The 25,928-nt window shown below is 38.5% G+C and overlaps 1 protein-coding gene across 1 annotated transcript; it reads left to right on the top strand.

The window, feature by feature from the left end:
• Positions 1-1,330: 1,330 nt before the first annotated feature.
• Positions 1,331-24,184, top strand: LOC122665881 (cytochrome P450 71B10-like). Its single transcript, XM_043862013.1, has 4 exons — positions 1,331-1,334; positions 6,704-7,607; positions 7,759-7,890; positions 23,687-24,184. Exons 2-4 carry the CDS (start codon positions 6,711-6,713, stop codon positions 24,182-24,184), a joined length of 1,527 nt encoding a protein of 508 aa, XP_043717948.1. The 5' UTR covers positions 1,331-1,334; positions 6,704-6,710.
• Positions 24,185-25,928: the final 1,744 nt, after the last annotated feature.

Below are 25,928 nucleotides of genomic sequence, written 5' to 3'. Positions count from 1 at the left end.
CTTGATCACATTACTTGGAGAAGAGTCACGCAAAGATAAGGAAGTACAAGAATAAAATTAGAAAGTCCACTTTTTAGAAAATAGCAGGTTTAGGGAGCTAAGCTTTGTATCTCTTCCGTTTTCTATTTTTTCTTGGGATTCAAGCTTTTTGTAAAGGAAGGAGAAGGGAATATTTCTCCTACCTCTTCTCTCTTCTTTTCTCCTTCCCCTATAAATACCCCTTGCCCTTTGGGTTGTAATTAGTTAGTTCTAGTTTAGTTTTGTTATTTTTTAGGCTAGTTTTAGTTCATTTTTTCATGAATTTTTCTTCTTCTTCACCTTCTAATTTTTGGCTTTTCTAGTTCTAGTTTGATTTTATGAGTTTGATTCCATAGTTGTAATAATTTTATGCTTTCAATTAATGTCTTCAATATGATTGTAATCTCTTAATTCTAGTTCTAGTTTTAAAGCTTTCTAGTCTAAGTTTCTAATTCTTGTGAGAAGACTTGGAGATTTAGAAGAGGAAGCCATGTAAGGATTATTCAAGTGTTCAAGCTTCATCGATTTCATTCATGCAATTTTAATTAATTCATGCACTTTCAACTTTTGTAGAAGGGAGTATTAGTTCTTATTTTTATTTTTATTTGCTTCTTTTTCTTAACCTCTTAATTCTTCTAGTTTCTAATTTTTTCTTCTATTATTTTTATTTTATTAGTATTCTCATCTCCATTAATCCCTCCATTCTATTAGGAATTTTCATTCTCTATTATTTTTATTTTCATTCTCATTGTCTATCTTTCTAATGCAATCATGCTTTTAGGATTTTATTTTTATTCACTATCATTATCATGCATTATGTTAGGATTTTAATTTAATTATTTTTGTTTTAATTTCAGATTTGGTACCGCCATTTCAAGTGTGTTAGAAGATGCAGGTAATTTCAGTCCGGTTCAAGCACCTTCGGGTTTCACCTTTTTAATCTCGTAGTTTCATTCTTCCTTTATTTTATTTTATTTTATGTGGTTGTGGTGTGTGGCTGCGATTTATTCCTTCCAATCCGTGTTAGTATTGATAGGTTAGATGGATGTGTGTTAGGACGCCAATTCAATTCGTTAGATACGTAATTTTGCTAGATGCTTGGGAGTTAGGATACATTAATTTAATTATCATTAGTTTAATTTCACACTTTAATTAATTTGGTTCACTTTGCATTGCTTTAAAATGAGTAAGATAGAGTAGCATACATCTCCTTGAGTTCGACCCGTAGCTACGATTGATCCGTACGCTTGCGGTTATTATTTCTTGCAAACAACTGCCACTTATGACGCAATAGGAAGTATGGCGGGCTAGAACTTGTTCTAGCGCTCACGACCTTCAAATCTTCAAGGTAGCGAAAACCCTAATTCCAACGAGGAAGAAGAGAAAACAAACTTACTTTATTCAAAATTTTAAGATGATTTTATTTCATCTAAAACGATCCTTACATAATAATGTCGGATTACAAAGGGAAAAGGAAACCTAAATAAAATAGGAAACAAACTAATATAGAAAAATAAAGTATGGAACTAAAATTTCTAAATTGCGCATAGAACTTCAGAGGCCCGGTACACCCCTTAAACGTGTGACCTCAAAACTTGTGGTCTAATGAACTTATTTATTGGACAGCCTTTGGTTGAAATTTCTACAAAGGTATTATGGCTCCATAATGCCACCCGAGTGAAAAAGTTACAGCTCTCGAAAGTTGCCTTGACAAATTAGTACTTTCAGCCTGATCGGGTGGACTTCTGCTGGTCCAATCGATACATAAATTCTTTAGAAATCTTCTCTACATCTAGCACCTTCTTTGTTTAGCTATGCTCTCAAGCGCTTAGTGTTATCCCCTCTAACGCGAAATTTACAGGCCTTATCCATGGTATTAAGGTTCGAGGTAGATCTGCTCCTCTTACTCATCTTTTATTTGTAGATGACTGCTTCCTATTCTCAGAGTTGAAACTCCAAGAAGTTTCTTTCTTGAAGAATTGTCTCAACATTTATTGATAAGCAACTGGACAAGAAATCAAACTTAAGAAATCCTGACTCACATTCAGTCCAAATACGACCCCATGTTTCAACAGGTGCTTCTCAAGAGTCCTTAAGATTCCTTATGGGGATGGGCCACGTAAGTATCTCGGTCTCCCAATTGATTTTAGAGTCTCAAATGTTGAGTTATTTCAAGATATAAATGATAAAATTGCCAAAAGACTCCAAGGGTGGAAGGACCAATTTCTGACACATACAGTGCAAGAAACTCTTCTCAAATCTAAGGATCTCTCTATGTCAACCTTTGCATCTTCACACTTCAAATAGCCTGGATCCGACCATGACAAAATTGCTAAGGAGGTAGCCCGTTTCTGTTGGGAGAAAACTCCACAAGGTAATAAGATCCATTGGGTCTCTTGGAAAAAAACATATTCCTGCTGAAATTCAATGGTGGATTGGGTTTTAGAGACCCAAAACAACATATCCTTGTATATATTTCCAAAGTAGCTTGGCGACTATGGAAATTTCCAAACTCAACATAGGCTCGGTTTATCAAGGAAATTTATTATCCACGATGTGATTTCTTGGAAGCCACGTTGGGACAACAGCTGTCATGGGCATGCCAAAGTATCTTAGCTGATTGCAAAGTTCTTCTTATGGGCCTTCTCTAGCAGGTAGGAAAAGTAGATCAAATCAATATTTGGAAGGACAAATGGGTGATAGTTTTAAATTACAACACCCTCGTTCAGATGCATGTCCATTGCATCTTGTTTCCAATTTTATTGATGACGAGAATAGGTGTTGGACTGTCCAAATTATGGAAACCTACCTTCATCCCGATGACATTAGGGCGATCTTTGAAATTCCTCTATCTTTATTTCCGAAGAACGATTCTTTAATTTGGGAAGGTGCCCCAAACGGATGTTACAATGTCAAGTCCGCTTATCATGCCCTATGTGCTAAAAACATGAGAAATGCTTCATTTTCATCAAGAAGAGTGGTTCCATGGGAGGTGTTGAAACAAATACAGTCCTGTCAAATCCTACCAAAATTTAGATCCTTCTTTTGGCATGCTTGTGTAAATGGGCTAGCAACGACTAAGGCTTTATCCCATCAAAAAGTTCATTTGGGGACGAAGTGTATTCAATGTGGAGACACTATGGAAACAATTGATCATGTCCTTCTTGCATGCCCTTGTGCAAGGGCGATATGGTTTGGTAGCATACTATTCTATATTGCCTATTTACGGATTCATCAAACATCCAACAATGGATTTGGTAGCATACTATTCTATATTGCCTATTTACGGATTCATCAAACATACAACAATGGATCTAGAATTGGGTGGCTATAGGAATTCATGGGAATATAATATACAAAAAGATCAGTTCTCTCTACAGTTTTATTGCTTGGTATATCTGGCGGAGCGCAACAATTTCATTTTAAAATAGTATTCATGGTCTCCCGATGATGTCATTTAACAAGCTCAGTAGTGCTTCAATGAATTTTGAGATTCATGCATCCTTACCGTATACCACCTCGATTGCCATTTTAATGCAGGTCTTGGGTTTATTTTCTGTGATAATAGTGTCAGACCAATACATGCTACTTCTGAATTGACTATGTTCTCAACCATTCTCATTGGTGGAATAATGACAATTTGGACAGGCAACCTTCAAGCTATTGAAGATAGTTGGACCACCTAATTGTAGAATTTGACAACCAAGTACTGATTTCACCCCTCAATTATGGTGACCCTTATTATCCAAGATATCATTTAGTTGGCATCGAGTTTAGAATCATGTACTTTTGCTTTTATTCCAGGGGGGGGGGGGGAATTGAACAGTTTAGCCATGAGGGATTGGTCCTTGATGTGTAGGACTGATTGGCCAATTTTCACACCATGGCTTCCAGAAGCTTGTAATTCGGAATCCATGTGTAGTGTAAGTTCTTATTAGTAAAGCTTTGTTTACCAAAAAGAAATAGAAGTTAGCATCAGTTTTGTTTTCTTATGGGATAGTTAACTAGATACTAGCATATGATGGAGAGCTGGAATTCAAAAGTATCCATGCATGATATTAGAATTATCATTATGGAAACATAAATTTACGTCTACCATATCTGTGTTTTCAAATAATTACATCTACCATCTTTGGAATTTTAAAAATTATGTCTGTACCCCTAAGTACTAACCAAATCGAATCATACAATTGATTATAATTAGACCAATATTATAATTAGCCTGAGTTTTCGGTTATTTAATATTAGTCCATAATAGGGAATATAAGATTCTATTCAAACTAAAAATCTAACATAGTATTCTAATCACGATATTTGTAGTTGACTATTTATTAAAAGAAAAAAAGAATATTGCTTAGGATTTTTTTTTCTCTTGGGGGGGGGGGGGGGAGGGGGAGCTGTCAAATACTCATATTGGATACTTGATTTTAATACATGAAATTCCCTTATACATGTTAAGCGTATAATATTGATGAAATTCCCTAAAATACGTTAAAATATAAAATTCTCTAAGGTGAAGCGCATGTAATTTTGATACATGAAATTCCCTAATACATGTTAAGCGTACACATAATATTGATATATGAAATTCCCTAAGATACGTTAAAATATAAAATTCTCTAAGGCGAAGCGTTTGTAATTTTGAAACATGAAATTCCCTAATACATGTTAAGCGTACACATAATATTGATATATGAAATTCCCTACGATACGTTAAAATATAAAATTCTCTAAGGCGAAGCGTGTATAATTTTGAAACATGAAATTCCCTAATGCATGTTAAGCATCACATAATATTGATATATGAAATTCCCTAAGATACGTTAAAATATAAAATTCTCTAAGGCGAAGCGCATGTAATTTTGATATATGAAATTCTATAAAGCATGTTAAGACATGACTTCTTCGTGCTGGTATGACCTCAGTACTGCTTTGACTTACTTGTGAGGTGTGAGACTACATCGTTGGTAAGTCATTTTTCTTGTATTACACAACATATTCTATTCATAAAGGGTTAAGATCGATGATTGTGTGTTTACGCAAGGTATCACCCTTTGCAAGCCCTAGGGAGCCATTATGGGACTCTGCTGTGGAAAGATAGTCAGGGAGGCACGTCACTTTGGGCACATATCCCTATTATACGCATAGACTCGGCAAACTATTGGGGAGTCAAGACTAATTGAGTGTCAGGGACGGATGCATGGATAAGATGGATCAGGATCGTTTCTACAGAGCAGGGAACGTCCAGGACGCTTCCAGCCGTTGGGCTGTGCTGCACACATCCCTAGGCATGTGCCAAAATGTGTGCGACATAACTCAACCACTAGATGACCCCTGGTAGCACCTTGGGCGCATGCCCCCTGGAGACGAGCTAAATTCAGATAAGATATTATATTTTTAGTTGATCTTTTTGATCGATAATGTATCAACCCTTTTCTTTTTCCATAATAGGTATGGGATTAAGAAAGAAGAATGATAGAATTATATATTATGAAGGGTTTTGTAACTCCTCCACCCTCCACTCTATATATAATCTCATGAATCGTGCCTCTAAATCGAAGAACATCTAGTAGCAGTCTAGGAGGGGCCGGAACAATTGGAACTTTGATTTCAAGTCGTTATTTGCACATTTAATCAATCATGCCCTATACTTCATTTGTCATAGCAAAGATGGGATTAAGTAATTAAAATGATGAAATTATATATGATTAAGTGGGATAAAGTGTTCACTTGTTGAACGCTTGGTCACGTGGTCAAGTCCTGAAAACAGCCTCTTTGGAAACATGGGTAAGGCTGCGTATATTTGACCCACCACAGACCCTACTAAATGCGGGAGCCTTGTGCACTGGGTACGACCTTTAAGTGATGGCCCATGATCCAGCCTTAATAATCTCATGAATTATGCCATTGTCGTCATGAGTACATATAGTAATTTTGTAGGACCCGATCCATTGGAACTAAGACTTCAAGTCATTATTTACACAAAAATAGTTTTGAAAGCAACTTGCAATGTGCAAAAAAAATAAATAAATAAGGCAACTTGCATTGGCTAAGGTTCTATGCATGGTTACTTAATATGATTGTAATAGTTGTCTGAGTTATTTTTACTTTTTTATTCTTATAGTATAAAACTCTTAGTTTCCCTACAAGGGTAAATACTGTCATTTCACATGTATGAAATGTACAAAACATTGATAACTTTTGATAATGACATAATGAAATCACTTTCAAATTATTTTTGAAATTTCTTTTATACCCAAAACTTAAAGATTTTTTAGGAATAAGACAAGTTGCAATTAAATGAATATGTAAATTTCCACACACACCTATAGAGGTGTCATTAGACATTCCCAAGGTAAAACTATAGAAGAGGAAAAAAATTTAAATTTTGAATTTTCAGATTGTATGGACTTAAAACATTGGAAAAATTAATATATGGTCGGTCTAGAAGGTTTCCTACCTCAAATTGGCTATGTCATCCTGTGGTACCTCAATTTATTTTTCAACCCAATTGCCGGCCGGCAAAGCACAACCAATGCCTCCTCTGAGGTTGGAAGGACAGAAATGGACAGCCTCCTAACATATGCAGTTGTTCAGATTTTTTTTAAGAGCTGTGCTATTTAAGGGGGGGGGGGGGCATGCTGGTCTTGAATCAAGCCACTCTCATAGCGATCATACATAGAAGTCGCATTATGATGATTGCTCTTTTCACCATGCCACTATGGCTTCTTCCCATTCTAGCTTTCCTTCCATTGATTCTTATTCTAAAGAGCAAACAAGTGAGGAGAACCAACCTTCCTCCTGGCCCTCCCAAGCTTCCCATCATAGGTAACTTGCACCAACTTGGTGAGCTTCCTCACCGCTCTCTACGGCTACTCTCTAAGGAATATGGTCCAATCATGCATTTGGAATTTGGGGGCATGCCAACAGTAGTTGTTTCATCTGCTGAAATTGCAAGTGAGATGATGAAGTCTCATGATCTTGATTGTTGCAGCAGGCCTGACTTGATGGGCCCTAGGAGGCTCTCATACAACTTCTATGACATTGCTTTTGGGCCTTACAATGAGTATTGGAGGGAGATGAGGAAGGTCTGTGTTCTAGAGCTCTTTAGTGTGAAGAGGGTGCAATCTTATAATTCCATTAGAGAAGAGAGAGTTGGTTCAATGATCAACTCAATTTCGAAATCTTCTTCATCAACTCCAATTAATCTGAGTGAGATGCTCTTTGCCCTCACTGATGATATAACTTGTAGGGTTGCTTTTGGTAAGAGTTACAAGGGGAGAGATTTTGATAATGGACGGTTTGGAGAAGCTGTTAATGAAGCCATGACTATGTTGGGTAGCTTCTCCGGCGCCGATTTTTTCCCTTATGTAGGGTGGATTATGGACAAATTCACTGGCCTCCATGGAAGGCGTGAGAGGTGCTTCCATGAATTTGATCATTTCTACCAAAACGTGATTGATGAACATCTCAAAAATGAGAGGGATGAATCCGAGCATGAAGACATCATTGATGTCTTGCTCAAAGTAGGAAGGGATTATACAGGTGCAGGTTCTCTCACTCATGATCATATCAAAGGACTCCTCATGGTAATTAATTAAGCCTGATCGTAGCTAGCTAGCTATCACTCCAATTCTAATTCATCTCTCTTCATCAGCTAATTAATTAACTTTTTTTTTTAATGGATTATTCTTAATAATTTTTGTTTAGTTACTTCTTTTTTTTTCCCCCCATCATCAGAATATATTTTTAGGTGGAGTAGACACTGGTGCTGTTTTAATGGAGTGGGCAATGACAGAGCTTGCTAAGAACCCGGAAGTGATGAATAAAGTACAAGAAGAGATTAGAAACACTGTTGGAAAGAAAGGAAAGGTTGCTGAAGCAGACATTGATAAGCTTAAATTCTTTAAAATGGTGATGAAGGAGAGTCTAAGATTGCATCCTTCACTTCCTCTATTGCTACCAAGAGAAGCCATAAACCATTTTACGATTAACGGATATAATATTTACCCCAAAACAAGGGTACTAGTGAATGCTTGGGCAATCGGGAGAGATCCAAAAAATTGGGTGAACCCAGAAAAGTTCATGCCAGAGAGGTTCATGGATAGCTCAATAGATTACAAGGGAACACATTTTGAGTTATTGCCATTTGGAGCAGGTCGAAGAATGTGTCCTGGGATGAACATGGGTCTTTCAACAGTTGAGCTAGCACTGGCAAATCTTCTCTATTCCTTTGATTGGGGACTTCCTGATGGGATGAAGAATGAAGATATAAACATGGATGACCAAGCCGGTCTTGCTGCTCATAAGAAAACTCCTCTTTACCTTGTGCCTATTATTAAGTGTTAATTAATTTGATGTGCCCTAATTAGAGAGAGAGATGCGATTCCTAGCTGTTTGCATTATTTCACCCAATAAGCGCGTATTAATACCCAATAGCTATTATTTCTATACCTTCTCAAGTTATTGCTCCTTTGTTGGAGACTGGATTACATTTTCGTATGAGAATGTGATCCAGACTCCCTTTGTTGTGTATCTAGCTTACAAAATTAATAAATAAACAAGAAGTTGTTTTTTTTTTGGGGGGGGGGGGGTGTGTGGGTGGGTGGTGGGGATTATTATTTAAATGGGATTAATTTGCCTCATTATTGCCTTCAATTTACATTTAAAATGTTAATCTTTTTTTATTTTATTTATGTCATCTCAACACATTCAAAATATACAATATGAGAGATTAAAAAGGGTTTTAGCAAGAAAATAAACCTGCTTCACGTTCATTCAAGGAAAAAAACCACAAAAAAAAAAAAAAAAAAAACAGAAGAGAAGAAAGTAAGAAATTTTATCTTTTCTTAACTCAATTTATATATATGTATATATATTTTTATGTTACTAGCAAATATGTAACCATTTGTTAAGTGTTGGAGAGCAAATTATTTTGGTTTTGTAAGGTAATGGGACTTTCTCAATATGCAAAATTGTATCAAGCACATGACTTTTTTCAATAATTATCGATGGATAACATAAAACATTGTAATGAGAGAGTATAATAGAAACGAATACTAATAAATACACATTGAATGATGGTAGATAGCTGTTTTGCATACTTGGAAAATAGAAATGACGATTGAGTTGAGATGAAAGTAGAGTATTTAAAAGATCATCAAGATTTTGTATCTATTGAACACTGTTTTCTTAAAATGGGGCGAGATATTTTAACAAAAGAGAAATTAGCTAAATTAAAATTAAAACAATAGAAACTATAGGTTGAAAGAGAAAAAATTATATTTTAAGACTTTTATAAGTGTTCTGGAATAAAATAAAATCAGAATCTTCACCATTTTCTTTGGAACTGTTTATGGATTGGGATATTTATTGTTTTAAAAGATCATCAAGATTTTGTAACTTTACTTTTTTACCTTTTTAGTATAACACATTTTCTTTCCAACGAGGGTAAATATTGTCATTTCACAAGATATCCTCGAAAAATGTGCACAACAATGATTACTTTTTTTGATAATGAGATAATGATAAATTTACTTTCAAATTATTTTTGAAAATACTTTTATACCCCTACCTTAAAGAACTTTTTGGAATAAGACAAGTGACAATTAAATGAAGATTGTCAATTTCTAAATACAGCTAAAGAAGTGTCATTTAAAGAGGGGGGGGCATGTTGGTCTTGAATCAAGCCACTCTATGCAAGGAGGAGGGAGGTCTAGGGATCAGGTGGCTGAGGGACGTCAATAAAGCCTTGCTCTGCAAGCTCACCTGGAAGGTCAGAAACGAGGAGACGGTGTCTTCTTCTTTCCTGCGCCATCGGTTCATTAACAAATGGGGGAAGGCTCGGCCTGGTTATACGGCTTCGTTTATTTGGCCGGGGATTAGAAGAATGTGGAAATTTGTGACAGATAATGAACGATGGATCCTAGGGAATGGGGAAAAAATAAATTTTTGGAAGGATAGATGGTGGGGTCCGGATTCTATTTTGAAATTAACTGGGCTGAATGAGGATTTCTTCGACAAAGATACTATGAAAGTGCATGAATTTTTAGAAGAAAGGAGGTGGAAGCTGCGTCAAGTTTCTTCGATGGCCTTGTCTAAAGCTTTCCAGGTGATTGAAACTTTGCAGATCCCAAATTGCAGAGTGGAGGATACAATTCGGTGGAGGTGCTCGATGTCAGGTGATTTTTCTGTGGCGTCAGCTCGGGAGGAGATTAGAAGAAAGATGCCGATTGCCCCCTGGGCTAGCATTGTTTGGCACAAAAATCTGCTTCCTCGCCATTCCACTCTTGGTTGGAGATTAGCGCATGGGAAGATGCCTACGGATGTGGAAGTACAAAAAAGGGGTGTTTGCGTAGTTTCTCGGTGCTCCCTGTGCTGAAAAGTGTGTGAGTCGACAGCCCATTTGTTCCTCACTTGTGAATTTAGCGCTGGAGTTTGGAATACCTTCGCTGATTGGTTTGGCTTCGTTTGGGGGCACCCCTCTAGCATCCTTGATTTTTTTGAGTGGTGGAAAGGAAAACTTAGAGCATCTAATCTGAGAGACCCGTGGGCAGCAGGTGCTATTGTTGTGTGTGCAACTTTGTGGGAAGAGAGAAATAAAAGGCGCCATGAGGGGACTCTCCGGAGCATGAAGCAAGTCCTGGAATGCGTGAAAGGGGAGCTGCAAGAGTGCAAGTTTGTGATTAGAGGGGTCAAGAGCGTTCAAGATCTGAGGTGTGTCAAAACTATTGGTTTGGTTTCTTCTATTGACACAGGTAGGGGGATCTTGGAAGTGTTTTGGTGTAAGCCGGATTCAAACTGGGTCAAGCTCAACATTGATGGCAGTTCGTTGGGCAACCCTGGCAGGGCTGGGGCGGGGGGCATGTTTCGCAACTACCAGGCCCAAGTGGTGTTCTCATATGGAAAATACCTGGGCATTTCCAATAGCTTCGAAGCTGAAATTGAAGCTCTGATGGAGGGGCTCTTTGTTGCTAGGGAGACTGGGTTCAGAGAAATTTGGATCGAATCGGATTCAGCGGCTTTGGTTCTCTTTATTCAGAAATCTAATATTCCCTGGTTTGCTCTCCAAAGGTGGCAGGTGATTAAACCGTACCTTGACTTCTGCAAATGGAAAATTACACATTGTTTCAGAGAAACGAACCATATTGCGGACTACTTGGCTAAGCAAGCGACGAAAACGGGCACATCCCTGAATAGCCATACCTTCCTTAGCCATATTAATGAGCTTCTGGGCTGTGATGCTATGGGTTTACCTAGCTACAGAGTTTTGTAGGGCCGGGTAGAGTGATCACCTCTGCCTGACTGATTTCTTTATAGCTGTTTCCTTCGTTGTAAGGGGCTACGCCCTTTTCCTTGGTTTGTTTTCCTTTTTTCTTTCTATTTCCTTAATGCAATGACCCTTTAGCGAAAAAAAGGGGTGTCAAGAGGAAAATCCCTTTAAAATGATAACTTTGTAATCACATATTTCGCTTGAAATGAGAGATTTATTTTGCAGCATAATAAAGATCTTAAGGCTAAACATATCAGAATAGCGTAACCGATATGAGCCCTTATTTGTTTACAATATGATTGGAACTATAAGTCTCCTTTCGGCATAAATTTTTTTGTTTTTTTGTTTTTTTGTTTTTCGTTTTTGTCCTTTTCTCGCAAATTCTTTCAAAGAACAATCTATGGGCCGAAATAAATATGGTTGGTAACTAACAAATAAAATATATAATAAAAAGAAAAATAGGTTTGGCATGACCATAAGCATCTTAAATTCTATAACCCTGATCGATATTAACAGAAGCAACTATTACAATTATATTAAGTAACCATGCATAGAACCTTAGTCCATGCAAGTTGCATTATTTATTTTTTGTACATTGCAAGTTGCTTTCCAATCTATTTTTTAAGATCAACTAAAAATATAATATCTTATATATCCATCCCCCATATTTCATCCATCCGTCCCTGGCACTCAATTAGTCTTTGACTTCTCGATAGTTTGCCGAGCCTATATGCATATAATTATTAGGGATATGCACTATACCAAGTGATGAAAATGGATGACCGGTTTATTTTCAAAATAAAAGGAATAAACAATAAAGATGAGTTAATTGTGAAGGTGCCTTAAACTGCCGAGCTGCTCGGCAGGATTGTGTTGTCAAGACACGGTGAGGCGCGCAATGACCACCTTATCCCTGTCTGAGTGTCACAAGTACGTCAAAGCAGTGAAGTCATGGAAGATAGAAGAAGCGCATGTGTTGACCTCATCTATCCGATTGGAATCTATGTACGATGTGCCACTCTAACAACTGCCTGATATTCATTGACTTCCTCAACCAACACTCCTGTGTATGCGCATTTACTATAAGTTAATGCACTAGGCCTACAAAGGTCTAGAAATAGAATCTCCCATGTTTTACGAGATTTTAGCACAAATTTCAGAATTTTTATCCTCTCAGGTTCCCTGCCCGGTCAGGTGCTCAGGTTCCTCTCACAGAGAGGTGGAAATGACGACCTAACCCCACCCGGGCAGTGTGTTTGGGCAGGGGGTGAGGTCGTCATTTCCACACCCTTTATTAGAAGAACCTGAGCACCTGACCGGGCAAGGAACCTGAGAGGAGAACGATTCCAAATTTCGAGGCCAGGAGAGACAATAAGCCTTGATGAGAGAGAGGACATTGTGACCATTTCTTTTGTCAAGAATTTTTTCCCGAGAGCCACATTTGGAGACCAAACTCCCTCACTTTGATTTATTTCATTACGACTGTAAGGAAAACCCCATATTGTCCTCATACAGAATCAGATCAACACAATTTTAGTTGCATTAGAAAGAAGACTTGACGTACTGAAACTTCCATGTTCATATCTCCTTCCAAATCTTCCATTTGGACTACTCAAACTGGCTCCAAAGTTGACACATCAACGTGAACCCCTATAAAATTTTCGTGCAAAGTACTTCTACACTTTCCATGATGCTGGCACATGCTGCCAATTACTGAATAACACTACCATACACTGCCACTTATGATCCAATAGGAAGTATGGGGGGCTAGATCTTGTTCCAGTGCTCATGACCCTCAAATCCTCAAGGTAGCGAAAACCCTAATTCCAACGAGGAAAAAGAGAAAACAAACTTACTTCATTCAAAAATTTAAGATGATTTTATTTCGTCTAAAACGTTCCTTATATAATAAGGTCGGATTACAAAGGGAAAAGGAAACATAAATAAAATAGGAAACAAACTAATATATATAAAAAAAAATGGAACTAAAGTTTCTAAATTACGCATAGAACTTCAGAGGCCCGGTACACCCCTTAAACGTGTAAATTTGACCTCGAAACTTGTGGTCGAATGAACATATTCATTAGACAGCCTTTGGTTGACATTTCTAAAAAGGTATTATGGCTCCATAATGCCACCCGAGTGAAAAAGTTACAGCTCTCGAAAGTTGCCCTGACAAATTAGTACTTTCGGCCTGATCGGGTGGACTTTTGCCTGTCCAACCGATACATAAATTCTTTAGAAATCTTCTCTACATCTAGCACCTTCTTGGTTTAATCTATGCTCTCAGGCGCTTAGTGTTATCTCTCTAACGCGGAATTTGCAGGCCTTATCCATGGTATTAAGGTTCGAGGTAGATCTGCTCCTCTTACTCATCTTTTATTTGTAGATGACTGCTTCCTATTCTCAGAGTTGAAACTCCAAGAAGTTTCTTTCTTGAAGAATTGTCTCAACATTTATTGATAAGCAACTGGACAAGAAATCAAACTTAAGAAATCCTGACTCACATTCAGTCCAAATACGACCCCATGTTTCAACAGGTGCTTCTCAAGAGTCCTTAAGATTCCTTATGGGGATGGGCCACGTAAGTATCTCAGTCTTCCAATTGATTTTAGAGTCTCAAATGTTGAGTTATTTCAAGATATAAATGATAAAATTGCCAAAAGACTCCAAGGGTGGAAGGACCAATTTCTGACACATGCAGTACGAGAAACTCTTCTCAAATCTAAGGGTCTTTCTATGTCAGCCTTTGCATCTTCACACTTCAAATTGCCTGCATCCGACCATGACAAAATTGCTAAGGAGGCAGCCCGTTTCTGTTGGGAGAAAACTCCACAAGGTAATAAGATCCATTGGGTCTCTTGGAAAAAAACATATTCCAGCCGAAATTCAATGGTGGATTGGGTTTTAGAGACCCAAATCCTTGTACATATTTCCAAAGTAGCTTGGCGACTGTGGAAATTTCCAAACACAACATGGGCTTGGTTTATGAAGGAAATTTATTATCCACGATGTGATTTCTTGGAAGCCACGTTGGAACAACTGCTGTCATGAGCATGTCAAAGTATCTTAGCCGACTGCAAAGTTCTTCTTATGGGCCTTCTCTAGTAGGTAGGAAAAGTAGACCAAATCAATGTTTGGGAGGACAAATGGGTTCCAAGCCATCATTGTTTCAAATTACAACACCCTCGTTCAGATGCATGACCATTGCATCTTGTTTCCGATCTTATTGATGACGAGAATAGGTGTTGGAATGCCCAAATTATGGAAACCTACCTTCATCCTGGTGACATTAGGGCGATCTTTGAAATTCCTCTATCTTTATTTCAGAGGAACGATTCTTTGATTTGGGAAGGTGCCTCAAACGGATGTTACAATGTCAAGTCCGCTTATCATGTCCTATGTGCTAAAAACATGAGAAATGCCTCATTTTCTTCAAGAAGATTGGTTCCATTGGAGGTGTTGAAACAAATATGGTCCTGTCAAATCTTACCAAAAATTAGATCCTTCTTTTCGCGTGCTTGTGTAAATGAACTAGCAACGACGGAGGCTTTATCCCATAAAAAAGTTCCTTTGGGGACAAAGTGTATTCAATGTGGAGACACTATGGAAACAATTGATCATGTCCTTCTTGCATGCCCATTTGCAAGGGCGATATGGTTTGGTAACATACTATTCTATATTTCCTATTTATGGATTCATCAAACATACAACAATGGATCTGGAATTGGGTGGCTATAGGAATTCATGGGAAGAGAATATACAAAAAGACCAAATCTCTCTATAGCTTTATTGCTTGGTAGATCTGCGGAGCGCAACAATTTCGTTTTGAAATGGTATTCATGGTCTCCCGAAGATGTCATTTAACAAGCTCAGTAGGGCTCCAATAAATTTTGAGATTCATGCATCCCTATCGTATACCACCTCGATTGCCATTCTAATGTAGGTCTTGGATTTATTTTTTGTGATAATAGTGTCAGACCAATACATGCCACTTTTGAATCGGCTATGTTCTCAACCATTCTCATTGATGAAATAATGGCAATTCGGACAGGCAACCTTCAAGCTATTGAAGATATTTTGGACCACCTAATTGTAGAATCTGACAACCAAGTACTAATTGCACCCTTCAATTATGATGACCCTTATTATCCAAGATATCATTTAGTTGGCATCGAGTTTAGAATCATGTACTTTTGCTTTTTTTCCAAGGGGGGGGGGGGGCGGGAAATTGAACAGTTTAGCTAACTGCTCTGCCATGAGGGATTGGTCCTTGATGTGTAGGATTGATTGACCAATTTTCACTCCATGGCTTCTAGAAGCTTGTAATTCGGAATCCATGTGTAGTGTAAGTTCTTAATAATAAAGCTTTGTTTACCAAAAAGAAATAGAAGTTAGCATCACTTTTGTTTTCTTATGGGATAGTTAACTAGATACAAGCATATAATGGAGAGCTGGAATTCAAAAGTATCCATGCATGATATTAGAATTATCATTATGGAACCATAAATTTACGTCTATCACTCCTGGAATTTTGAAAATTACATCTGTGCCCTTGAGTGCTAACTCTTATTTTGAAAAGACAATTTTGCCCTTTCTTATTTGTTATTAGGAAAATTTATGTTTACCACCCCTGTGGTTTCAAACAATTATGTCTATCACCCCTGAATATTTTTTAAAACATTCACCAAAAAAGGTGTTTTTACATATTTACCCTCATTTGTTTAAGACACCATCATGTCAAAAGGGAAAGTCGTCACCCAGACATCCTCTGTAAAATCAAGCGTAGCACTTCTGCCGGAGCAGCAGGTGATCGTAAAATGGAAGGTCGTCGGCTCCCAATCCCTTGTCACTCCAGATAATAGGGTATGCAACGGTACAAAGGGTGGATGAGGTGAGTTTATTAATAACAAACAAGAAAGCAAAATTGGCTTATCAAAATAAAACTAACAAAGTTAGCACTCAGGGGTACATACGAAAATTTTAAATTCCAAGGGTGGTAGACATAATTGTTTGAAAATACAGAGGTGGTAGACGTAAATTTCCCTTATGTAAAAACACCTTCATTAAGGGTATTATGGCATTTATTTAATATTTTGGTGATGACATCATCACTTAAAATCTCATCTAACGGTGGGGGTACGTTTGTAAGAATCTTTCAAAATACAAAAGAAGTTTATGAAATAGATGAAATTCCAAGGGTGGCAAACATAAATTTCCCTAATATTTAAGTACTTGTAACACACACAATACATTTACAGTCACAAATAACTGAAACAGGTGACCTAGGGTCTAGGGTTTATGGTAAATAGAGTTTGTAGAAACGTGAGAACCAGTAGTACAGAGGCAGCAATGAACAAAATGGTTGCCCAAGGGCTGTTGAAGTAGTTTCTCTTCAATGTTGCTCTCCATTTGTTCCAATCCTTTCTGTAATATTTGTTGATCATATCTGCTGACGAAGCTCCACATAATGGTAATTTATCACAGTAATAACATTATTACAAAGCATGTTAAAACGATTACAAACTTCCTCATCAGAACCCAACCAACTAATTAAGTAAAATTCCTTTATCTTTTAGTATATGAACATCATCTACAGAGTTGATGAGATCGTTCAAGAGGAATGCATAAGATGTGATTTCACCATTACAACCATGGTAACATTGTTCAAAGGCAATTAGGTTTCGAAAGAGATGATCAGTTCCATCTTCAATTTCTAGAGGTGGGATTTCCAGAACTCCATTAATGGTGAAGTTAACATTAAAAATATTGTTGGAATTGCCCACCTTGCTCCAAATTGGTTAATTTGTGGAGTTGGTTCTCGAGATAAAAGAGCAAACAAGTACCACAATTTCAATTCTTCCATGGATTTTATACTCGCTTTTCCATAGTGATCGAAAAGGGCCAATTGAAACTGTATTTGGTTCATAAGCATTTGGATTTTGTTGGTAGAGAACCTTGGGGACTTCGAATATACAACACTTTAAGGGAATTGGAGATTTATGACGAAGCTTTCCTCAAATTGAAGACACCAACCATTTTTGGACATATAAAATTCCCTAAGACATATTAACTCCACTTGGGATTTTTGAAAACTTGAGGTCTTCATTGGGAGGCTTCTTCTAGCTTGCATGACCTCGATCACTGCTTTGACTTACTTGTGAGTTATGAGACTACATTGCTGGTAAGTCATTTTTCTTGTATTACACAACATATTTTATTCATAAAGGGTTAAGATAGTCAGGGAGGAATTCCATTTTAGGCACCTCCACAATTAACTCATCTTGATTATTTATTATTTTTAATTATCTCCACCTAGTACTGCCGCACTGTCACATTTTAGAAATTGAAGAGGGTCTCGATCCCATCTATTTTCATGACTTGGTATAATACATATCCCTGTTGTAGGCATAGACACGGTAAACTATCGGGGAGTCAAGACTAATTGAGTGCCAGGGATGGATGCATGGATAAAAAAATGGGGGATGGATAAGATATTGCCAAGTTGGGCTGGGTATTGACAGCTGTTTTATTCAAAGCCACACCCTAATATTATACTCATCTTTGTAACCTGGAGTTATTAAATGGGAGTGTCTGAATGAAACTTCTATAGGTGTATTTAGACTTGACACCCATTCAGCCACCTTAAATGATCGACCTTCGTTTGAAGGGGAAGGTAAGGATTTCATACCTTTTAACTAAACAAGGAGGATATAGGTAAGCAACTTTGATGCTTCGGAGTTGGAATCTGTATCACTTAACCTACCTGTACGTGAACGTTTCACCTATGGTTTCGTGATGACACATCTATTTTTGTATGAGAATGGTTCTTGTACCCCCCCTCACCTTAGACATATATGGAATCTACTCGTCGCCCGCCCTAAGGGCAAATGAGAATGCGAAAAAGATGCTGTGCATTTGGGCAGCCAGGCTGCATGTGCAGTGCCAAGCTCAAGGCGGCGTGCTTTGACCGCCTTACCCTTGCTCGGGCAAGATGCTTGGGTAGGGGTAAGGCGGTCAAAGCGCACCACCTTGAGTCTGGCGTTGCACATGTAACCCGGCTGCCCGGATGCATAGGAGCCAGGTCCATGAGAATGTGATCCAGACTCCCTTTGTTGTGTATCTCTAGCTTACAAAATTAATAAATAAACAAGAAGTTGCTTTTTTATTTTTTATTATTTACTATTGGCTGATCACTCAAGTGATTTTCATCATATGCTACCTTGAAAATAATGACTCATTATTGCCTTCAATTTACATTTAAAATGTCAATCTTGAGAGTGATGTCCAACAAGTCAACCTCAAACTTGATCTCGCCAACTGAGGAATATGGATGGTCTTTCTTTTGCTGTGGGAATGTTTCCTAATTTCACTAAACCTGTTATTAGACCAAATTTTACACTCATTGTATTATTACTCAAGCCAATAACTTACTCTAATATCCTCAAGCATCCTGTTTCATGATAGTGCATATGGAATGTGAAAACATCATCCAAAGTTAGACCTAGCTTCATGATTTTATTCTAGGGGTGTAAGTTTGGTGCCCGCCCATACCCGCCTTGAGCCTGGCAGGGGCCGAGATAGGGTTGGAATTTCTAGGCCCGGGGTAGGGCCTGGCCTAGGTTTAACCTAGCCCGGCATGCATGGCCGTGTATATATAAATATCTAATATAAAATTATATATAATAATATCATACATATAGTAAAAAAACAGGGCTACCCCAACCTTGCCTGAATGACAAAATAGGAGCTGCTAGGGTCCATCAGGGCCAGCACGGCCCAACCCGGTCCATTCAAGGTTAATCAAGGCCAGCTGGGTTGGGTTGAGCCCAATAGGGCCAGGCCTAGGCTGAGATATATCACAGCCCGAGCTAGGGCCAGGCTGGGCTTTAGTTAAGCTAAGGGGAGCTATGGTTTGGCTTGGATTCTAAAAATTCAGGCCCAACCCAGCCCATCCTGGTTGTACACTTGTACCCCTAGTTTGTACCCAATTCTAAAGTATTTTCAATGGCCGGGTTGAATAAAAATCTTCCAATTTAGAACCATGGCGCCTTAACGAGATTGGTTAGAAAATCATGGAGAACAATTAGGGTTTCGAGTGAACCGAGTCAAAATCATTCAGAATGGTTCAAACACACATTATATTAGTTGTATCAAACCCCATGTGTAATGGTTCTTTCTCTTCATGATGCATGAATTTGAATTTCGACATCAGGTTCACCCTTAGCAAGGAGCACCAAAATATTTGTCTCATGATGCCTTAACATATAGTTATCAAAAGGTATGGTGGTTCACCCTTTTTTGCAAACTAACCCAGACTCCTCCTGAGCAACAAACCCATGCGGTTGCTTCACATATACCTCTTCCTGCAAATCACCATGGAGGAAAGCATTCTTGACATCCAGCTGATGCATAGGCCATCGATGAGAGGCGGCAAGAGAGATCAGGATACAAACGGAGGATAGTTTGGCAACCGGAGAGAATATATCCAAGTAATCGACACCATACAATTGTGCATAGTCCTTGGCCACCAAGTGAGCTTTCAGGCGAGCAAGAGAGCCATCAGCATTAACCTTGACAACATAAACCCAACAACAACCAATGACAGACTTCCCAGGGGGCAATGGAACAAGATCCCAAGTGTGGTTATGCTCCAAAGCCTGTAATTCTTCTTCCATAGTTGGCTTTCAGCCAGAAATAGATAATGCTTCTGTAATTGTCTTAGAAGCAGGGTGAGACATTTTTGGATGAGTGAATCTTTTATAGATCCAAGGGTAAAGTAATTATCTCTAACATCGAATTTAAATGATTTTTCAATACGAAGAAAAGAGAGTTAGAGAAGGAGTTTACTAGCAAACCCACTGCTAGCGGCTCAAAGTCTTTTTCCTAACTCTTTTTTCCTACACACCACAACCAAGCGGTGACTTCCACAACATGAAAATTTATGGGAAAAAGATCTCTACTTGGTGGTGTTTCCTAAGCCCTCTCACAAGGCACCGTCAGATGACGCCTCTGCCCCCTGAGTGGCCCCTGGGTAGATACCCTGGCGTGCTCACCCATTGACTCAGACGCTTGTGTAGAGATCATGTGACCAAGTAGAGATCTCTTGCCTTTTATTTATGTATTTAGTTTTTAGATAAAAATACTAGTGGGATTCTGATCACACATATACAAGGGTCATAGTACTCGCACATTTGAGTCCGATCATACAGAGGGGGTTTACTTACCCCGTTCTGGCTCCCCTCCCGCGAGCGGCTGGGTTGCTGGGCGCCCATCGAACCTCACGCAGGTATACATCCCCGCTTACACCTAGCAACCCAGATGTTGGATGCCTCACTGGACACTCACTTGGGGGGGCTCGCTGGAGAGAGGAGCCCAATCCCACTTACACCACTTACTTGTGGTGCTTACCATTCCTCATAAAAAAACATAAGGGGTGGTGGCCCTGTTCTCGGTCAAGATGCAAATCCCTAATAATCTGACAAGATTATCTGAAGTGTGGCCTTTACCAGGTAAATTGGGAAACAATTAGACCAAGGAATTTGGCATATCAATTCAAATCTCAACCTGTTAAGGCTCGTATCAAACAGTAACCAATAAGAGCTCATATATGTCTTATCCTTAAAATCCACATTATGTGGCAAAATAAATTCCATTATTTCAAATCTTTTTTTTTTGGTAAAGCATTTCAAACTATGATAAAGGGGTGCAAATTTGGCCCTATCGGCCCAAATACGCCCTGGCCCACCCTGAGGCCGAACTGGCCCTGGGCTGAGATATCACGGCCCTAAGGGTGGGTTAGGACTATAAATTTCTAGCCTTAAGTCAAAGTCGGGTCGGGCCAGGGTTGAGGCCTCAGGATGAGCCTGGCCCGACCCAACCTGACCCTATTTTAAGTTATAGTATAAAATATATATTATAAACTTTACATCACCCACATTTTGTTATATAATATATTATATATGAAGATAATAAGTGATATAAACATTTTATTATAGTGTTATTTTACGTAAAATTGATAATTTTCTCCCCGGCCTAGTCCAGCCCATGCATCTCTCTTCCCCCCTCCCCATGATCAGGGCCAATCAGGATCAGCCCGGCCCGACCATGAGGGTGACGGGTCAGGGTTGAATTTTTTAGGTCCTGAGTCAGGGTCGGGTCGGGCCTAGGCCCAACCAAGGGGACTCAGGGTTGGACTAGAATTTTATAAAGCCTAACCCAACCCGACCTTGTTGCAGCCCTAATATGATTATAATTTAAAGACAAAACTATAGAAGCTGAAATTATTGCAATGGCAGGTTATATGGATTAACAAAAAAGGTGGGAGAATTGATGTATGATCAATCCAGATACAACACCCCCCCTCCCCCCCCACATCCAATATGGGATTAAAGAAGAACTATGATGGAATTAAATACGATGAAATGGTTGCCTATATTCCACCTCAAAGAGTCTCATGAATCATGCTTCTGTACTTCATGTGAGTCCCAATGCGAGGTGGGAAGGGCACAAAGGGTCAGCCATCTACATATGCGTGCATCTTGTTACTGTGGCACTTATCAACCTCACTAGTTGCTTAGCAGTTGTTAATAATTTTTTAAGAGGCAAAAGCTGTGTTTATAAGGGGAATTGCTCATCTTGAATCAAGCCACATTATGATTTCCCTTTGGCTTCTACCCCTTCTAGCACTCCTTCCATTGATTCTCATTCTAAAGAGCAAACATGTGAAGAGAACCAACCTTCCTCCTGGCCCTCCTAAGCTTCCCATAATAGGTAACTTGCACCAACTTAGTAAGCTGCCTCACCGCTCTCTATGGCAACTCTCTCAGGAATATGGTCCAATCATGCTTTTGCAATTTGGGCGCAAGCCTACACTGGTAGTCGCATCTGCTGAAATGGCAAGTGAGATCATGAAGTCTCATGATCTTGATTGTTGCAGTAGGCCTGACTTGATGGGCCCTAGAAGGCTCTCATACAACAACTCAGACATTGTTTTTTCGCCTTACAATGATTACTGGAGGGAGATGAGGAAGGTCTGTGTTCTTGAGCTCTTTAGTGTGAAGAGGGTTCAATCTTTTGGTTCCATTAGAGAAGAACAAGTTGATTCAATGATTAGCTCAATTTCAAAATCTTCTCCAACTCCAGTTAATGAGTGAGATGCTCTTCACCCTCACTGATGGTATAACTAGTAGGGTTGCTTTTGGTAAGAGTTACAAGGGGAGAGAGTTTAATAATGGCTTTGAAGAAACTGTAAATGAAGCTTGCGCTTTGTTGGGTAGCTTCACTGGAGCCGATTTTTTCCCTTATGTGGAGTGGATCTTGGATAAGTTCACTGGCCTCCATGGAAGGCGTGAAAAGTGCTTCCATCAATTCGATGATTTCTACCAAAACGTGATTGATGAACACCTGAAAAATGAGATAGCTGAATCAGAGCAGGAAGACATCATTGATGTCTTGCTCAGAATAGCTAGGGAACATAACGGTGCAGGTTCTTTTACGAATAATCATATCAAGGGAATCCTCATGGTAAGCCACCTATCTCCATCTATGGCTAATTAAAATATCTTATATGTGATATCAACCTCCCAACCGATGTGGAGACTTTATAGATATTTTGGCACCCTCTCCTTAACGGATAGTTTTTAAGGATGAGTTTTACCCAAGTCCTTAACATGTATCTTCCTAAAGAGGAGAGGATTTCCCACATTACCAGCATGAGAAGGAATGTGCATGTTACGACTTACATAGTAGTCTGAAAATTAAAGGTATCAATCAATCCATGGGAGCCCTACATTTTCAAAATAGATAAATTAAAAATAAAACAATTCATGGGAGCCCTACATTTTCAAAATTGATAAATTAAAAATAAAACAAAAACATATGTAAGACCCTCATTTTTTCATGAGAGAGCAGAATGGTGTGAAGCATGGTATTTGGGCATCCTCTCCTTAACAGGTAGGTTGCTTTTAAAATTCTAGATAAAAGGTCAGGACTTGGTAGTACCATATACCTTGGCAGTTCCTTGTGTTTGGCATCTTGTCACGACCCATTTCATCTCATGGTATTTACCAAAATACTATAGGATGCCATTTTGTTGGTGTACGGTGGATTGGTAGGCGGAGTCTCATGATACTATCCAAAAATTTTCACCTTTAAAATCTCAACCATTTTTTTCTTTCTTCCCAAAAAGAAAATTTATATTATTTTTTTGTTGAATTATTCTTAATAATTTTTTTTTATTCTTTTTTTTTTTTCTTCGATCAGAATATATTTTGAGGTGGCGTAGACACTTCTGCTGTTACAATAGTGTGGGCAATGACAGAGCTTGTTAAGAAACCAGAAGTGACGAAGAAAGTACAAAATGAGGTTACAAGTACTGTTGGTAAGAAAGGAAAGGTTGTTGAAGCAGTTATTGATCAGCTTAAATACCTTAAAATGGTGGTAAAGGAGACTCTAAGATTGCATCCTCCAGCTCCTCTTTTGGTCCCACGAGAAACCATGCGCCATTTTACTATTAACGGATATGACATTTACCCCAAAACAAGGATCCAAGTTAATGTCTACGCAATCGGGAGAGATCCCAAATATTGGAAGAACCCAGAAGAGTTCATGCCAGAGAGGTTCATGGATAACTCAATTGATTATAAGGGAACACATTTTGAGTTCTTGCCATTTGGAGCAGCTCGAAGAGTTTGTCCTAGAATGCACATGGGTGTTTCACTAGTTGAGTTAACATTGGCATCTCTTCTATATGCCTTTGATTGGGGCCTTCCTGATGGGATAAAGAAGGAAGATATAGACATGGATGAAGAATTAGGTGTTACTGTTCAAAAGAAAGTTCCTCTTTACCTTGTGCCTATTAATCGTACATGGGATTCAGAAGACAATAGCTAGAGAGGAATCCTAACTATTTTCATTATTTGACGTGAGAAAAACTACCTATCCACCCTCTTTGTTGTATTCAGTTAATGGTGTTGCTCTTCTGTTTTATATATAACATTCAAATTTCATAAAAATAATTTTCAAGCAACATCAAGTCCACTTGTATCCTTGGGAGTGTTTACACCCCTATTTCGGTCATCATTGGGCCGTACAATCGGGTTAGACAAATATGGTTGCAGACCGCTCCCAAGGAATTATTCAAATTTCAAATTTGAATAGGAGCAACTGTTGACAGGAACCACCCTAACTACTAGGCTGCTTATAAAAGAGGAAGCCCAACAACAAAGAAGAGATCCACAAATCAAATCAAAAGTCTTTACTTTTATCTTTTATTTTTCTTTTTAGGGGTAGTGTAATTGTAAATGGTTTATGTTCTTTTCCTTAAAGGAACCTATTGGGGAACTCTCCAATAGTACTATCAGATGCAATGATGCATCATTCCAAGTCAAATTGAAGATCTCTGCAGTCCTTCATTTTACCAAAGATGTATCTGGAGAGAAAATTAATTTGATTGCTTCTTTTTCTTGTTCTTGGTATTGCAATCTTTGCATTTCTTTTTGAAAAGTCCTTGGATTACCAAGGCACTGATAGAACCCATCTTCGTCTGCAACAATATCTTTATTATTTTTCTCAGTCTGTAACGGTCTCCAGACCAGAAGGAATTTGAGGGAAACAGGGAGCATCCAAGTTGAATGGAAAATGGTTGCCTATATTCCACCTCCTTAGAAAACATGCGAAAGAGTTCAATTACCAATTTCAATTCTTCCATGGATTTTATGCTTACTTTTCCATGGTGAAAAGGGCCAATTGAAACTGTGTTTGGCTCATAAGCATTTGGATTAATATACAGCACTTGAAGGAAATTGGAGATTTATTGAGACATGTTAAGACAATAAATTACTTAAGGCATGTTAAGACATGAAAATCGTTGAGGCATGTCGTAATGTTGTATACATGATTTTGATATATGAAATTCGCTAAGGCATGTGTGTTGTGGACATGATTTGGAAATATGAAATTCCCTAAGATATATTAACTCCACTTGGGATTTTTTAAAATTTGAGGTCTTCATTGGGAGGCTTCTTCTAGCTTACATGACCTCAGTGCTTTGACTTACTTGTGAGTTATAAGATTACATTGCTGGTAAGTCATTTTCCTTGTATTACACAACATATTCTATTCATAAAAGGTGTAACATGATTGTGTGTTTACACAAGGTATCACCATCTGCAAAGATGGACGGGCAAGGAATTGTAGGGGATAAAGATCCAAGTTTGGTCCTGTCGGCCCACACCAGCCCTAGCCCACCCTGAGCCTGAATAGGGCCTGGGCTGAGATATCTTTGTCCTAAGGGTGGGTTTAGACTAGAAATTTCTAACACTGAGTCAGGGTCGGGTTAGGCTAGGGTTGAGACCTCGGGCTGAGCCTGGCCTGGCCTAGCCCGACCTTGTTTTAAGTTATACTATAAAATAGATATTGATATAATATATAAACTTTAAATCATCCACATTTTGTTATAGTGTTGTTTTACGTAAAATTGATAATTTTCTCCCCGGCCTAGTCCAACCCATGCATCTCCCTTCCCCCCTCCTTGTGATTAGGGCCAATCAGGGTCAGCCTGGACCCAACCCTTAGGGCAGGTCAGGATTAATTTTTCAGGCCTTGAGTCAAGGTTAGGTCGGGCTTGGGCCCAACT

Source organism: Telopea speciosissima, chromosome 6, assembly GCF_018873765.1.
Source record: "Telopea speciosissima isolate NSW1024214 ecotype Mountain lineage chromosome 6, Tspe_v1, whole genome shotgun sequence".
In the NCBI taxonomy this organism is placed as follows: Eukaryota; Viridiplantae; Streptophyta; class Magnoliopsida; order Proteales; family Proteaceae; genus Telopea; species Telopea speciosissima.
Note: the sequence above shows the minus strand (reverse complement) of the source record. Positions and strands in the feature narration are given on the sequence as shown.

What these genes read in the sequence shown, in the direction of transcription:
- LOC122665881 (XM_043862013.1), top strand. Translation starts at nt 6,711, where the DNA reads ATGATGATTGCTCTTTTCACCATGCCACTATGGCTTCTTCCCATTCTA. An exon ending in ATATCAAAGGACTCCTCATG is followed by an intron (nt 7,608 to 7,758) that starts GTAATTAATTAA and finishes CCCCATCATCAG; the next exon opens with AATATATTTTTAGGTGGAGT. An exon ending in CTGTTGGAAAGAAAGGAAAG is followed by an intron (nt 7,891 to 23,686) that starts GTTGCTGAAGCA and finishes AAGAAAGGAAAG; the next exon opens with GTTGTTGAAGCAGTTATTGA.